Here is an 18,323-nt window from a genome sequence, read left to right as displayed (position 1 = left end):
GGTCTCCTAGTCACAGGTGTCAGGTCTCGGTCAACATTACCTATCTGTCTCCTAGTCACAGGTGTCAGGTCTCTGTCAACATTACCTACCTGTCTCCTAGTCACAGGTGTCAGGTCTCAGTCAATATTACCTTATCCGGTCTGAGCTGGGCTCAGGATTCTTAAAATGTTGGTCTAAAGGGTCCTTGAAATGTTTTGTCCTATCATTTAATTTAAATAAGGATTTATATATATGTGTTTATGTGTGTGAGGGGGAGGGGGGGTTATTGGACTGAAGATCCTGAAAACGTTCGTATGAATGGTGCTAAAAATGTTTGGTCCTAATATTTGACTTGAGGATTCTTCTATATGTGGTCTTTTTATTGGACTAATGACCCTTAAAATATTTCTTATTTTCTCTTATTTTGGACTGGAGGTCTTTGAAAATGTAAAATCTCATAAATGGTTTCAGAGGTCCAATTTAACCTCTTTAATAATTTTACTGAAATCAGGATCCTTAAAATCTTAAATATAGATCCTTCTCTGTAATATTTCTGGACTAAGACTCCAAAGTATTTTAAATACTGCTACTGATGCTTGAGGATCCTTAACCCTGTAAATTACCTCCTGGCATCATCCCTGCTGGTTGCTATCAGTAACCACCAGCAGCTGTTTAAAGGGCCAGTCTGGGTATCAGAGGAGGTGGCTCTAAGCTTGCATGTCTGTAGATCAATAGGCTTTACATCCTACCATTTGGCCTTCCCAAGGAGACGGCAAGCTTTAGTGCTATGATGGAAAATGATTGCTTATGGCTACGTTTTCAATAAAGGAAAAGCAGCAGGACTCAGGAGGTTAACTTGGTCCAAATTAAAACATATTGATATCTCATTTGTTTGTGTCTTCCGTGAGCTTCCACTACATTGTCGGCATGTCAGGTTACTGATAATAGTATGCCAGGGCCGATCTTTGTAGGAAATATAGCCATCTTCCGATCTTTGTAGGAAATATAGCCATCTTCCGAGGGGATATATGGACGTTTTCTTTTATTGTCAATAGAGTCTTAAGTAGGGGCTGGAATAGGACTCTTCTGATAGACAAACAAGCCTGTATGGATACCAATTTAGGGACTATGGGCCTAAGTGATAATAGACTTCTGTAGAGACTATTGGTCCTGGGTGAGCCCAGGTGAGAATGGACTTTTGTTAAGACCATGGGACCTAGCTGGGTGAGCCCAGGTGAGAATAGACTTCTGTAGAGACTGTGGGGCTTGGAGAAGCCTGGGTGAAAAAAGACTTCTGTAACTTCTGTAGAGAAAATATTGCCTGGGTGAGCCCAGGTGAGAATATACTTTAGTAGAGACCATAGGTCCGGGGTGAGCCCAGGTGAGAATAGACTTTTGTAGAGACCATAGGTCCGGGGTGAGCCAAGGTGAGAATATACTTTTGTAGAGACTATTGGTCCTGGGTGAGCGCAGGTGAAAATAGACTTCTGCAGAAATAATTTTGCCTAGGTGAGCCAAGGTGAGGACATACTTCTGTAGGTGTTATTTGGCTTCGAAAGTCATAGACCTTTATATGCTACTTGCTCTGAGTCAATCTAGACAAGGTTAAAAGTTGTTATATCTAATGGGCTGTTTGTGAGGACTTCATGTACCAGGACCAGAAGGTATCCTGATACAATATATTCCTGCATAAAATGTATCCCCCTAGCACATAAAAAGTACCTCCCCCCCCCCCCCCCCCCCCCTCCAAAAAAAGCTTTGATTTTAACTTTATCAATCTGAAATTGTGAAGATATCAATAATGAATAGCGGACACAGGGGGTGTCATTTACAATGTTTAGAAATTGAAGATTTTTGGTGGTGGGGGGGGGGGGGGGGGGGGATGGGTACTTTGTATGCAAGGGGGGTACATTTTCTGCAGAGGTATAAAAAGTATCCAAGTACATTTTATGCAGAAATTGAGGTAGATATTATACATGACACGGGGTATAGACCTTTCAGGCCTGGTGTGAGTCTCCCTAGGTTAAGGAAGGCCTACTAGTGAAGACACCATGAGGTTCTTTAATGTGATGTCACAACAGAGGTCTTAGAATTTGCATGTGTGTGTGTGTGTGTGTGTGCGGGCTTGTAAATGGAGTAATCAATATTGATACTTCTACTGTTGAACTCAAATGGAACAATCAAAGTCCTAATTGATATAAAGGTACTGCAGTGCAGTTTCTTTGTCATGTAGAATTGATGTAGAAGAAATATTGCTTTGATTCTAAGCATCCTTTTAACTTAGATGATTTACTTGTAGGCATAAAAAGTGATGAGATGCGATGTGTCGATTTATCTGTCAGGTCAGCCATTATATATTGTAAAGATTCAGTAAATAGAAAAGCAGGTGTGGAGGATTGTATGTAGGTCATCAGGTGTGGATGTGTTTATAGGTCACCAGGTGTGCAGGTGTTTATATGTCACCAGGTGTGGATGTGTTTATAGGTCACCAGTTGTGGATTTGTTTATAGGTCACCAGGTGTGTAGGTGTTTATAGGTCACCAGGTGTGGATGTGTTTATAGGTCACCAGGTATGGAGGTTTTGTATGTAGGTCACCAGGTATGGAGGTTTTGTATGTAGGTCACCAGGTGTGGAGGTTTTGTTTGTAGGTCACCAGGTGTGGGGGTCTAGTATGTAGATCACCAGGTGTGGGAGTTTATTATGTAGTTCACCAGATGTGAAGGTGTTGTATATAGGTCACCGGGTGTGGAGGTGTTGTATGTAGGTCACCAGGTGTGGAGGTTTTGTATGTACATGTAGGTCACCAGGTATGGAGGTTTTGTATGTAGGTCACCAGGTGTGGAGGTTTTGTTTGTAGGTCACCAGGTGTGGGTCAAGTATGTAGGTCACCAGGTGTGGGAGTTTATTATGTAGTTCACCAGATGTGAAGGTGTTGTATATAGGTCACCGGGTGTGGAAGTTTTGTTTGTAGGTCACCAGGTGTGGGGTCTAGTATGTAGGTCACCAGGTGTGGAGGTGTTGTATGTAGGTCACCAGGTGTGGAGGTGTTGTATGTAGGTCACCAGGTGTGGAGGTTTTGTATGTAGGTCACCAGGTGTGGAGGTTTTGTATGTAGGTCACCAGGTGTGGGTCAAGTATGTAGGTCACCAGGTGTGGAGGTGTTGTATGTAGGTCACCAGGTGTGGAGGTGTTGTATGTAGGTCACCAGGTGTGGAGGTTTTGTATGTAGGTCACCAGGTGTGAAGGTTCTGGTCACAAGATGTTCATATAAATGACCATGTATAGTGGTTCTACCTGTATATGTAGAAGGACACCTGTTTTCAATCTTAAATGGTAATGTTATTGTGTTAAAAACGAACCTCTGCATTATATGTATCTATAGACTTCAGTTCAGTTAATGATGAAGAGTTAAGGTTAAATGGATTGTTTTATACAAGGTTAGTCTGTACCTTCAAACTTTCAACTGATTTTTTTTTATTCTTGAAAGTAGCATTGAAGAAATGCTCCACCTTCAAAACTTTCATTTGCTTTTTTTTTCATTCTTGAAAGTAGCATTGAAGAAATGCCCCACCTTCAAAACTTTCATCTGATTTTTCTGCATTTCTTGAAAGTAGCATTGAAGAAATGTCTATATAAGCTGTTTACCGAATTATACCTACGTGTACCTGTGATGTTTGCGTACCTGTAATGTGAGTGTTGACCAGCACTAGACTACTGTAATCCCATTCATACATAATGGATAAGTCTGTGCGTGTTTTGCCTTAATTAAAGGTAAGTTGTCACTCCCAACACTCCCAGCACACAACTCATGCCAGCCACCGCAGCCACAGGTATCTTACTTTCTACTTTCACAAATGGGCTTCTGAAAAGAGATTATGCCGACTGGTTCTGTGTATTAAAACACATGTCGCAGTACTTAGCTAATGAGTTTGCTTGGCCCTACTTTCATCTGTGGAGTGCGACTTTTCAATATTTTAAAGATTTTATCTGCTATTTTTGCATCATTTGTGTCTTCAGTACCAGTTTGGTTTTATTGAACTGAAGAGGATTATGCATTCTGATGTATGTATATTGATTCAGTCTTATTGGCAATGTCATTTTAATGCATTAGAAGTTAGATAAGAATTTATTCTTCATCAATAAAAATCATTAATTTAATACATTGTTAATAAAACCTTTATTAAAATTCTTTCTCATTGAATTCATGCTTCCGTGATTGCGAACAGTAAAAGTATTTTTTCCGTGCATGCACCATTGATAGAATCACCAGCTAGTCACATTATTGAAATTACTTTTGTAATTTATCATCAAAAAATATTTTCATACTCACTGTCAATTAAATCATCTTTTTACTTCATCATTATGAAAATTGATTTTTTAACCTTGTCAGACCATACAGTAGCTCCCTACAGGAATAGCCATCAGATCTAGTTATATATAAGTGTTCACAGAAAATGTATAGCCATACAACTAATGTATATTACCATCCAGTTTAAACTCACAAAATAAACCCAAGTGCCTACTTCTCTCAAGCTGCTTTTCACTGTTAATATTTTTCGATATTGACAGTGTTTTACGTCCAATGTTTATTTCTTGAAATATAAAACGGTGAGAACTAGTTCTGCAGGCTGCTGTGTAAGAGTGCTGGGGGTGTCTAAATACACTGATGTCTACAGTACATTATACAAGGGACCATGGCAACTCTGTCCTAATCAAACATTATTAAAATTATCTAGTTTGGTTTAAACAGTCTAAATTGTAGTGTGCAGTCCTATACATTGCAGGGATGGCACAGAAGTAACATACCGTCTTTAACATAGATGTTTCCCCGATCAGACATGGAAGGGTAATGGAGTCTCTAGCCCAACCACGTGGGTTTTCTCGTGGGTTTTCTCCAGGTACTCTGGTTTCCTCCCACAGTTAACATACTTCCATCTCAACAACAAGAGTAATTAATTTAAGTTGATATAACTTGCTCCACAACTTCTGCAAATTAAAGTTTATGAGGTCACCTGAGACAAAGTCTACAGTGACCACCTCTTACTTACTTTTTACCCTTCGATCATCATGTGTTCTAGCTGCATCCATTAACAATTTCATCATCTCCAAAACCCTTGGACCAATTTCAATAAATTTTGCAGAAGCCTTCTATGATTATTTAATAATAGTTGTTGCATTTTTGAGCATCATTGAAACATGGTTAGAGCTATCAGTACACTGGTCCTAGGGACTGTTGGGTGGCTGAAATTGGTCAAATTGACAGACATATTTCAGAACTCAAATGACCATTAAGGCCCAATGGGCCTCTTGCTGTTATAACCAAATACTACAATGGTCAGTTTGGACATGTTATATTGTATGATTTTAATATAATGGTCAGTTTAGACAGGTTTTATTGTATGACTTGAATATAATACTACAGTGGTCAGTCGGACAGGTGATACTGTATGATTTAAATATTATGGTCAGTCGGACAGGTGATACTGTATGATTTAAATATTATGGTCAGTCGGACAGGTGATACTGTATGATTTAAATATTATGGTCAGCTTGGACAGGTTACGTTATATGACTTGAATATTATGGTCAGTTTGGAAAGGTTTTATTGTATGACTTGAATATTATGGTCAGTTTGGACAGGTTCTATTGTATTAATATTATGGTAAGTTTTGACAGGTTAAGTATTATATAACTTTTATATTATGGTCAGTTTGGACAGGTTTTATTATGACTTGAATATTATGGTCAGTTTGGACAGGTTTTATTGTATGACATGAATATTATGGACAGGTTACATAAATGAGTTGAATATTATGGTCAGTTTGGACAGGTTTTATTGTATGACATGAATATTATGGTCAGTTTGGACTGGTTTTATTGTGACATGAATATTATGGTCAGTTTGGACAGGTTTTATTGTGACTTGAATATTATGGTCAGTTTGGACAGGTTTTATTGTGACTTGAATATTATGGTCAGTTTGGACAGGTTATATTGTATGACTTTAATATTATGATAAGTTTGGACAAGATTAATTGTATGACATGAATATTGTTGTGCAATGATTTTCTTTTATCTGAAACATCTGTACATCTTTTATGATTCAAACACAGCATAGTACATGTATATGGCTGTTGTATATCTACCATATATCACAAGCTCAAATGTCACAAAGTAATTTTCCTGCTAGATGTACATGTGGTAAAGGCCTAAGTAGGATATACATGTATGCTGGATTGTCTAGTATGAAATATTTAACATATCTACATAATGTCAAAATCCGACGCTTTTGATATTTATAAAAATATCAGGATAAACTGACGAACCAAATGAGTTGTGTTTTATATTGTGAAGGCTTTTTATTTCTGTAGGACATAAAGTTACAGGGAGACAGAGGATAAGCTGTGGTTCCATGTGAATGGATGTCAAGGTATATATATATGTAAAATAATGTAGATATCAAACATGATTTACTATTTTCCTGGTGCAAAACAAACACATCAGCTCAGTAATTACTATCAGTCTAGGGACAGTATTGGAATTTTAACAAAGTCGTCACAAAGCAAGTTTGCAAGGTTGGGATGAATGTTCTGAATTTTTATTTCATGAAATGGATATTCACAGCTTTAATTGTGACTTATTACTTCCACCATGTCGCACATATTCCTGAATTTATGAGCCAGTAGATGATATACCAACTCTACCTAGTTGGTCTTGTCATCACCCACTCTACCTAACAGGTCTTGTCATCACCCACTCTACCTAACAGGTCTTGTCATCACCCACTCTACCTAACAGGTCTTGTCATCACCCACACTACCTAACAGGTCTTGTCATCAACCACTCTACCTAACATGTCTTGTCATCACCCACTCTACCTAGCAGGTCTTGTCATCACCCACTCTACCTAACAGGTCTTGTCATCACCCACACTACCTAACAGGTCTTGTCATCAACCACTCTACCTAACAGGTCTTGTCATCACCCACTCTACCTAACAGGTCTTGTCATCAACCACTCTACCTAACAGGTCTTGTCATCAACCACTCTACCTAACAGGTCTTGTCATCACCCACTCTATACCTAACAGGTCTTGTCATCACCCACTCTACCTAACAGGTCTTGTCATCACCCACTCTACCTAGTAGGTATTGTCATCACCCACTCTACCTAACAGGTCTTGTCATCACCCACTCTACCTAACAGGTCTTGTCATCACCAACTCTACCTAACAGGTCTTGTCATCACCCACACTACCTAACAGGTCTTGTCATCACCCACACTACCTAAAAGGTCTTGTCATCGCCCACACTACCTAAAAGGTCTTGTCATCACCCACTCTACCTAACAGGTCTTGTCATCACCCACTCTACCTAACAGGTCTTGTAATCACCCACTCTACCTAACAGGTCTTGTCATCACCCACACTACCTAACAGGTCTTGTCATCGCCCACACTACCTAAAAGGTCTTGTCATCACCCACTCTACCTAACAGGTCTTGTCATCACCCACTTTACCTAGTAGGTCTTGTACCTAACAGGTCTTGTCATCACCCACACTACCTAACAGGTCTTGTCATCACCCACTTTACCTAGTAGGTCTTGTACCTAAAAGGTCTTGTCATCACCCACTTTACCTAGTAGGTCTTGTCATCACCCACTCTACCTAACAGGTCTTGTACCTAACAGGTCTTGTCATCACCCACACTACCTAACAGGTCTTGTCATCATTCACTCTACCTAACAGGTCTGGTCATCATTCACTCTACCTAACAGGTCTTGTCATCATTCACTCTACCTAACAGGTCTTGTCATCATTCACTCTACCTAACAGGTCTTGTCATCAACCACTCTACCTAACAGGTCTTGTCATCACCCACTCTACCTAACAGGTCTTGTCATCACCCACTCTACCTAACAGGTCGTGTCATCGCCAACTCTACCTAGTTGGTCTTGTCATCGCCCACTCTACCTAACAGGTCGTGTCATCACCCACGCTACCTAACAGGTCTTGTCATCACCCACTCTACCTAACAGGTCTTGTCATCACCCACTCTACCTAACAGGTCTTGTCATCACCCACACTACCTAACAGGTCTTGTCATCAACCACTCTACCTAACAGGTCTTGTCATCACCCACTCTACCTAACAGGTCTTGTCATCAACCACTCTACCTAACATGTCTTGTCATCACCCACTCTACCTAACAGGTCTTGTCATCACCCACTCTATACCTAACAGGTCTTGTCATCACCCACTCTACCTAACAGGTCTTGTCATCACCCACTCTACCTAACAGGTCTTGTCATCACCCACTCTACCTAGTAGGTATTGTCATCACCCACTCTACCTAACAGGTCTTGTCATCACCCACTCTACCTAACAGGTCTTGTCATCACCAACTCTACCTAACAGGTCTTGTCATCACCCACACTACCTAACAGGTCTTGTCATCACCCACACTACCTAAAAGGTCTTGTCATCGCCCACACTACCTAAAAGGTCTTGTCATCACCCACTCTACCTAACAGGTCTTGTCATCACCCACTCTACCTAACAGGTCTTGTCATCACCCACTCTACCTAACAGGTCTTGTCATCACCCACACTACCTAACAGGTCTTGTCATCGCCCACTCTACCTAACAGGTCTTGTCATCACCCACTCTACCTAACAGGTCTTGTCATCACCCACTTTACCTAGTAGGTCTTGTACCTAACAGGTCTTGTCATCACCCACACTACCTAACAGGTCTTGTCATCACCCACTTTACCTAGTAGGTCTTGTACCTAAAAGGTCTTGTCATCACCCACTTTACCTAGTAGGTCTTGTCATCACCCACTCTACCTAACAGGTCTTGTACCTAACAGGTCTTGTCATCACCCACACTACCTAACAGGTCTTGTCATCATTCACTCTACCTAACAGGTCTGGTCATCATTCACTCTACCTAACAGGTCTTGTCATCATTCACTCTACCTAACAGGTCTTGTCATCATTCACTCTACCTAACAGGTCGTGTCATCACCCACTCTACCTAACAGGTCTTGTCATCACCCACTCTACCTAACAGGTCTTGTCATCACCAACTCTACCTAACAGGTCTTGTCATCACCCACTCTACCTAACAGGTCGTGTCATCGCCAACTCTACCTAGTTGGTCTTGTCATCGCCCACTCTACCTAACAGGTCGTGTCATCACCCACGCTACCTAACAGGTCTTGTCATCACCCACTCTACCTAACAGGTCTTGTCATCGCCCACACTACCTAACAGGTCTTGTCATCACCCACACTACCTAACAGGTCTTGTCATCACCCACTCTACCTAACAGGTCTTGTCATCACCCACTCTTCCTAACAGGTCTTGTCATCACCCACACTACCTAACAGGTCTTGTCATCAACCACTCTACCTAACAGGTCTTGTCATCACCCACTCTACCTAGTAGGTCTTGTCATCGCCCACACTACCTAACAGGTCTTGTCATCGCCCACACTACCTAACAGGTCTTGTCATCACCCACTCTACCTAACAGGTCTTGTCATCACCCACTCTACCTAACAGGTCTTGTCATCACCAACTCTACCTAACAGGTCTTGTCATCACCCACTCTGCCTAGCAGGTCTTGTCATCACCCACTCTACCTAACAGGTCTTGTCATCACCCACTCTACCTAACAGGTCTTGTCATCACCCACTCTACCTAACAGGTCTTGTCATCACCCACTCTACCTAACAGGTCTTGTCATCACCCACACTACCAAGCAGGTCTTGTCATCACCCACACTACCAAGCAGGTCTTGTCATCACCCACACTACCAAGCAGGTCTTGTCATCACCCACTCTACCTAACAGGTCTTGTCATCACCCACTCTACCTAACAGGTCTTGTCATCACCCACTCTACCTAACAGGTCTTGTCATCACCCACTCTACCTAACAGGTCTTGTCATCACCCACACTACCAAGCAGGTCTTGTCATCACCCACTCTACCTAGTAGGTCTTGTCATCGCCCACTCTACCTAACAGGTCTTGTCATCGCCCACTCTACCTAACAGGTCTTGTCATCACCCACACTACCAAGCAGGTCTTGTCATCACCCACACTACCAAGCAGGTCTTGTCATCACCCACTCTACCTAGCAGGTCTTGTCATCACCCACACTACCTAACAGGTCTTGTCATCTCCCACTCTACCTAACAGGTCTTGTCATCGCCCACTCTACCTAACAGGTCTTGTCATCACCCACTCTACCTAACAGGTCTTGTCATCACTCACTCTACTTAACAGGTCTTGTCATCACCCACTCTACCTAACAGGTCTTGTCATCACCCACTCTACCTAACAGGTCTTGTCATCGCCCACTCTACCTAACAGGTCTTGTCATCACCCACTCTACCTAACAGGTCTTGTCATCACCCACTCTACCTAACAGGTCTTGTCATCACCCACTTTACCTAGCCGGTCTTGTCATCACCCACTCTACCTAACAGGTCTTGTCATCACCCACTTTACCTAGCCGGTCTTGTCATCACCCACTCTACCTAACAGGTCTTGTCATCACCCACTCTACCTAACAGGTCTTGTCATCTCCCACTCTACCTAACAGGTCTTGTCATCGCCCACTCTACCTAACAGGTCTTGTCATCACCCACTCTACCTAGTAGGTATTGTCATCGCCCACTCTATCTAACAGGTCTTGTCATCGCCCACTCTACCTAACAGGTCTTGTCATCACCCACTCTACCTAACAGGTCTTGTCATCACCCACTCTACCTAACAGGTCTTGTCATCACCCACTCTACCTAACAGGTCTTGTCATCACTCACTCTACTTAACAGGTCTTGTCATCACCCACTCTGCCCAACAGGTCTTGTCATCGCCTTTGTCGTTTTCCCATTGTGATATGAACCCAGAGAAGGGAGGTAACTCTGAGTTATCCATCACCGGGTACTCAGGGTTTATACATAAATTGTTTCAAATCTTAAATCTGGTTACATTTGTACATGTAGTGACGTTTGAAAAAGCAACATTATGAGGCATGTGCTTTTTGTTTTGGACTGAAAGGAAAAAATCGTATCTAAAGAAATACTTGTCTTTATCCAACATAGATCATTTTTGGTAATGACATGCTTACAAAAAATTTCTCATTGGAAGTGCAAAATTTTGCATTATTCAGTCAGTGATCCATTTTGGGAAACTGGAAACTTTAATCAGTGATCTCAGAGTGCCCTATAAATATTTCTCGAGAGCCTTGGCTTATAAATTTTTGGGACACCCTGCCATGTTGTTTTGATATTACCATAAATGAATAAAATGTTTGGAAATCTGACTTAGGCACAGTGTCTGAAGGATGGCACATGGAATCAATCAGTGTTTAACTAACAGATACAAAAGTTAAAGGTTAAAGGTTATCACATACCACCATGTAATACAACCATTGAACTGATACAGTACACAGATTTGAACTAATACAGTACACAGATTTAAACTAATACAATACACAGATTTGAACCAATACAGTACACAGATTTGAACTAATACAGTGTATACAGATTTGAACTAATACAGCACACAGATTTGAACCAATACAGTACACAGATTTGAACCAATACAGTACACAGATTTGAACCAATACAGTATAGATTTGAACCAATACAGTACAGATTTGAACCAATACCGTACACAGATTTGAACTAATACAGTACACAGATTTGACCCAATACAGTACACTGATTTGAACTAATACAATACAAAGATTTGAACTAATACAGTACACAGATTTGAACTAAAACAGCACACAGATTTGAACCAATACAGTACACAGATTTGAACTAATACAGTACACAGATTTGAACTAATACAGTACACAGATTTGAACCAATACAGTACACAGATTTGAACTAATATAGTACATAGATTTGAACTAATACAGTACACAGATTTGAACTAATACAGTATACAAATTTGAACCAATACAGTACAGATTTGAACTAATACAGTAAACAGATTTGAACCAATACAGTACAGATTTGAACTAATACAGTACACAGATTTGAACTAATACAGTATACAGATTTGAACCAATACAGTATACAGATTTGAACTAATACAGTGTATACAGAGTTGAACTAATACAATACACAGATTTGAACTAATACAATACACAGATTTGAACTAATACAGTACACAGATTTGAACTAATACAGTACACAGATTTGAACCAATACAGTACATAGATTTGAACTAATACAGTACACAGATTTGAACTAATACAATACACAGATTTGAACTAATATTGTACACAGATTTGAACTAATACAGTACACAGATTTGAACCAATACAGTACACAGATTTTAACCGATACAGTACACAGATTTGAACTAATACAGTACACAGATTTGAACTAATACCGTACACATATTTGAACTAATACAGTACACAGATTTTAACCGATACAATACACAGATTTGAACTAATACAGTACACAGATTTGAACTAATACAGTGTATACAGATTTGAACTAATACAGTACACAGATTTGAACTAATACAGATTTCAACCGATATAGTATTTAGGGACCATGGTAACCATTGTCAGTTAATCTGGGAAAAGTAATATTCTTCAATTCTTTCTGGAATCCATTTGTCTATCAGAGTTCATGAACAAGTATTGTCTCCTTGCCTTGTTGAATGTATAATGACTTTCGTAGACATTTTTTTATGAATTTGAATTACTTCCATTTGAAGACAGAGGACTGTCGACTAAACTACAATTTGTGATATTGGGTATTCTGTGAGCGTAGAAGTGGCTTGCCGTACCAGTAACTAAAACGATGGAGTTTACATATATTACCTTCTATTGATTCCACATTATGTCTCTGAGCGACTGGAATGTCTAAAAAACAAGGGCTTCATGTACATGTAATTGTACAATTCATTAATATGACGGAATATTTTTTCCGGCTAGGAAAACTGTTCCAATGTTTCTGAAATGATGTTACAGAATTCATCACCCGTCTGACAAGTAATTTCTCCTTAAAAACCATCTATATAGTTTCATTTAATCATTGTACATTATCATAACTGAAAAAAATTTACAACTTTTGCCCGTTTCACTTTTACCATTCTTGCCTTGAATTAATTAATTTGTAATTTGAAGGATATATTTTGATGGTGGGAAATATGATTTTTAAATCCTGAAGGAGAAGAAATATTTCCATTTACAATATATCTAGATATGGTGTTGCATTCTGATCAGAATGAAAGCAACAAAATGTTTTTATCAAAACTGATTATGGTTCAGAAAATCCATGAACAGCAAAACACATATACCTGATACATGTACATGTAGTCAATATTATTGAAATATTGATAATTTCAAGGAACGTTTACTTTAAAACTTTCAAATAGATTCAGTTTTGAGAGAAATTGGACAGTTTAATTTAATTCTTCAAAATCATCAGTTGATGCATTCTAAGAAATATATCATGTTTAAGGTAATTAGCTTTTTAGAAATTTGTTAACGAAGGAAGCAGACTGCATTGAAAGTTTCTCTAGTTAAATATTTCACCTTGAGGGTAAATTGATTCCCCAATGTTGTGATAATTATGAAGAAGTTTATCCCGACTCTGTCTGACAGGGTGTCAGACTATAGATTCCTTGATTATATAGACTTGTCTCGCCACACTTCACACCTTATCCAGAACCCCACCAGCACATCATACATCTTGCATATTTAACTCTGACTTCTCAGTAACAATTCTTTAACCCTGACATTTTTCTGTTAGGAGCCTCATCTTCAAACTTGATAGTTTTTGCAATTTCTGTAAAATGATGGATTTTATTTAACTTTTTGTCCCTCAACTTTCACTTTCTTTTTCAAATATTGTTTGGAATGTGAAACTTTTTGCTGTTAGATGTATTTTCTATTTGTTCTATCTGTCAACTCCTCTGTATATATCTACATTCTGCATCTGTAGGGCCATGTGACTTTCCTCATATCACACCAGAAAATTTGTCCGACAAATCTGACTGAGAGAAACAAGATACGATGTAAGAACATGATTCTAGTTTTCTTAGTCGTCTTGTGATCTACACCTGGGATATTACTCATATTTGTGACCTTCACCTTTATGTTGAATTATCATTGTGACCTTCACCTTGGGGCAAAAATGATCATATTGACCTTTGCCTTAGGGCTAAATGATTATTATGACCTTCAATTTGGAATATATAAAATGAATTGCTATAACATTAAGACATTAAGTTTACAGAAAATATCAAGAATGCATCTTTTTATCATTCTAATTTTATTATTTGTATGATTTTTTGTACACAGTCAGAATGCCAGTTATTAACATTAAATACCTTTGTACAAGTTATAATAAGAGAGGAAAGATGATATGTCTGATACAGAGAGGAATGGTGACTAAAGCATATATATATATATCTGATATAGAGAGGAAAGGGATTGATATATAGTAAATGGAGTTGATGTAAGGAAAGGAGACAGATTTGAAGTGCATTAGAGAAGCTGCCCCTTCTCCCTCACGATTCTATTGGAGTGGGGAGACTATATATGGGGGCAGAAAAGGACTTTGTTTAGGTTAGGGTAAACTTTGAAGCAAGGCTATAGGAGGGGGTATAGTAGGGGGGAGATGTTGTCAGTGAGTAGTTTATAAGAAGGGTGAAATGATAGGAATCAGGCCTTCAGCGTCACAACACTATCTTACCCCATACTACAAATGTAAACAGCATGGGATACTACTGTATAAATTATAGTGTTGAAAAATCACAGGCAGACTAATGGAGAATGATTGTCAAAGATGACAGACAGCCTCCAGTCATACCCACAGAGGTAACACAATCTAGTGGGGAGGTGCAGCAGTGCTAGAAATCAGAGCTTACTCAAATAAACCCGAGCTGAACGGTCCCTGATAGTGGAGGAGGGACTCAGACCCGATCACTCGGATACTTTACCAGGGGACACTAGTACACCCCACTTTGATGTTAGAAGTGGGATATAGCCAGGATTATACAGGGAAAAACATGTCCTGGATTTTTCCTTTAAACTTCAAACATTTTGGGTTAGTTCTGTAAATTAGTGTTTAATTCCGACCCAGTGGTAGTTAGGACTGCGGACTTAACTCTTGTGCTGAGAACCCTCGGTCACAGGCTTTTCCCCACGCCAGGGGATTTGGTGTACAGCCTTCGTACGGGTCTCTTACCCCAGGGGCTTGATCAGTGTAGCCTAATTCAGAGGGAATTCATTCGTGTAGTGTACTCTGGGACTGTAACATCTTATTATGATGAAGAGTGGAAAAAACAAGAAACCAGGTAAAACCTTGTAACTATGATGGCATGTTTACACCAAAATATATCAGTAGTGTTGTGTAAATAACATTTCCATTTAAAAATCACACACACAAAACAAAACCAAAATTTAGTGTTGTGTTTAAAATTAAATTTATTCAGGAAATTTTGAAATGATATTTTCAATTTAAAACATATTGTAATATTTTTTTTCTAGTTTTGAACTTTCAAAAGTTTTGAGAGTCAGGAATAGTTATTTTGTGATTGATGAAGAAATGTTTCAATAAAAGTTGTTGTTTTTTCAAACTGGCTGGCCCATAGTATGTACAGTAAAAAAATACTTGCATTATGAATTTAAGTATTAAGTAAATCATTGAAATATATCTCTCTTATTTATATCAATTAAAATGTAATTATGATTATATTTCATTTATCATCTTCAATATATATATCAAGTTTAATTAAATTCCTGTTTTATTATCTAAAACAAAATATGTCATAACTACATGTAATTTAAAACTAATGTTTGAATTCCTTTACAATTTTGATAAAATTTCATTTTGACACAATATGTTTCTACTTATTAATATCTCTCTATAAATATCTGTCATGTGACTGTCATGTGATTCTCCTGGGAAGAGATCACAATGATTCTGTGATGGTGAATAGCTGGCAATGTTTGCTAGACATGCACAGTTCTTTTGTAACCAGGTTTAGATAATGTCTTATCACAGAGAAAACTGCCTTTTAATTAACTCAACTTGACCGATTTATGAAACAGTTGGGACAAATGTAAATAAGAGAAATTGATTTCTGAAGAACAAAGGGATGCATGTCAATTCTTTATATTAACAGAGAAAACAGTGTTGAAAGACGTTAGAAAAAATGCTGATGTTAAATTGTACTGACATGTACCTAGTGTCAGAGCAGATCGACCCTTTCTCCAGTATAAAACAGATCGACCCTTTCTCCAGTATAAAACAGATTGACCCTTTCTCCAGTATAAAACAGATCGGCCCTTTCTCCAGTATAAAACAGATTGACCCTTTCTCCAGTATAAAACAGATCAACCCTTTCTCCAGTATAAAACAGATCGACCCTTTCTCCAGTATAAAACAGATCGACCCTTTCTCCAGTATAAAACAGATCGACCCTTTCTCCAGTATAAAACAGATTGACCCTTTCTCCAGTATAAAACAGATCAACCCTTTCTCCAGTATAAAACAGATCGACCCTTTCTCCAGTATAAACAGATCGACCCTTTCTCCAGTACAAAACAGCGTCTGATTGTAACATTTTGATGGAGTGCCCCCTCCCCTGACATTTTTAATTGTAATATAAACAAGCTGTATGTAAGGCAAAACCAAATTATTGTTGTGTTTTACATTTACTGCTATCACTATGCAAGGCAAAACTAAACCCTTATTAAGTTTTATGACTGAGGCCTAAAGAAAAGGTTAAGACATTTTACAATTATAGAAGTGAAACATGTTGTCTCACTGGAGTTTGAATGTTGATTGTGTTTTAAGTTACATAATCACAACAGATAAAACATGAAATATAGTAATAACAACATTAGCAACAGGAAACAAACATTAACTTTGTAAGGCCTTGCCGTAGTCCAGCTTGTATGTTGTACAAAATGTCTGTCACTTTTGGAGGCAAGAACCTCTGAAATATATGAAACGGAAAGACTTATCTCCGGTGTCTGTGTACATAGCTAACACATACACTAGGAATGTTAAAGGCACCATTTCCAATCCATACGTGTTATGTGATCATAAATGCTCTAACTTTCCATCAGCATATAGATCAAGGTCTGACAAGGGAGATATCGGAGGCTAGGGGCTTATAACTAGAGGGGGGAGAGGAGTGATCCTCCCCCCTCCAACCCCCTCCTTCACCCCCTCCCATTCCATAATCTGGTAATAGTAATTGAGAGAGGAGGAACAGAATGTAATTGGACATATATAAGGTTTTGTAAAGGAAGGAAGGATTGAGAGGAGAAGGAGAGCTGGATTACAAAGGAATAAGGGAATTTTGCATGTATGTGAATAGATGTATGAGAAGGTGTCAAGGGGGGGGGGGGGGGGGGGGGAGAGAGATGGTACCTGTATTTAGAAGGAGATAGAGAGAAGGAATGAAAGGCTTTGTGAGATGGGAAGGAATAAAATAGGGAAGAAGACACTACACAATACCTAATGGAATTAAGCCAGTAGACAAGGAGAGGGAAGGAAGGTGAGAAAAGGAAAATGATAGAGGCATATAAATGCTGAACAGAAAGTTGCAAGGGAAGGAAAAGGATGAGTGGTCAGGTAGTGGCAGATAATACCCGAGGTCCCCCAGGAGGGGCAAGGCCAAAAAAGGGTTATTCAGAATTGTTCAAGACCTTGATTAGTCAAAATTTGAATATTGTCTGCAGATTTTGATAAAATTTCGTATTTAGGTGTATAACTTTGGTTTCATTATGACCAATGCATGAATATTACCTGATCTGGATGAAATATATGTTACTACAAAAACTGCTGTGGTCATAATTGTAGTTAACAAAATGTCTGCTGTTTCCTGGCCTCTAATTTGTTGAAATTTAAATATTGCCTGATTTTAATAAAATTTGGTATGTAGGTTATCATTGAACAAAGATCACTCGCGTACCTTTAATTTGGTTATTTTAACAAAATGGCTGCAATATTTCCTGTCATCTGATTGGTTGAAATATAAATATATCACTTGATTGGAATGAAATTTTACAGATATAGAATATACTATATGACATTACGAAAACAACTGTGGTGTTTATGATTAAAACAAATGGTGTCATTTTGTGGCCTCTGATTGCTCAACATTTAAATATTGTGCAATTTTTATTATATTGGTTATCTAGATTTATCATGGGTCTGGTATTTTTTGGTGGGGGTGGGGGGGGGAGGGACATGTAAAGGTACCTGTTAAGTTCTTGTTATTTACATATTTTGTGTTTTAAGTGAACTGCAGACAGTGATGAAAGTCATGTGTCTTAAGGCCCTA

General features: G+C 38.8%; 2 protein-coding genes across 3 annotated transcripts in view; both read left to right on the top strand.

The window, feature by feature from the left end:
- The window catches only part of LOC117323212 (alpha-mannosidase 2x-like), a 131,847-nt gene that overhangs the window by 103,011 nt on the left and 10,513 nt on the right, over positions 1–18,323 (top strand). The window lies entirely within an intron of this gene.
- LOC117324616 (FMRFamide-related peptides type HF-4-like) lies at positions 16,206–16,583 on the top strand. The gene has a single exon (XM_033880537.1). It carries the CDS (start codon positions 16,206–16,208, stop codon positions 16,581–16,583), a length of 378 nt encoding a protein of 125 aa, XP_033736428.1.

The sequence above is a fragment of the Pecten maximus genome, chromosome 3 (genome assembly GCF_902652985.1).
Source record: "Pecten maximus chromosome 3, xPecMax1.1, whole genome shotgun sequence".
NCBI lineage: Eukaryota > Metazoa > Mollusca > Bivalvia > Pectinida > Pectinidae > Pecten > Pecten maximus.
Note: the sequence above shows the minus strand (reverse complement) of the source record. Positions and strands in the feature narration are given on the sequence as shown.

Coding starts and splice junctions, on each gene's coding strand:
- LOC117324616 (XM_033880537.1), top strand. CDS start 16,206: ATGTACCTAGTGTCAGAGCAGATCGACCCTTTCTCCAGTATAAAACAG.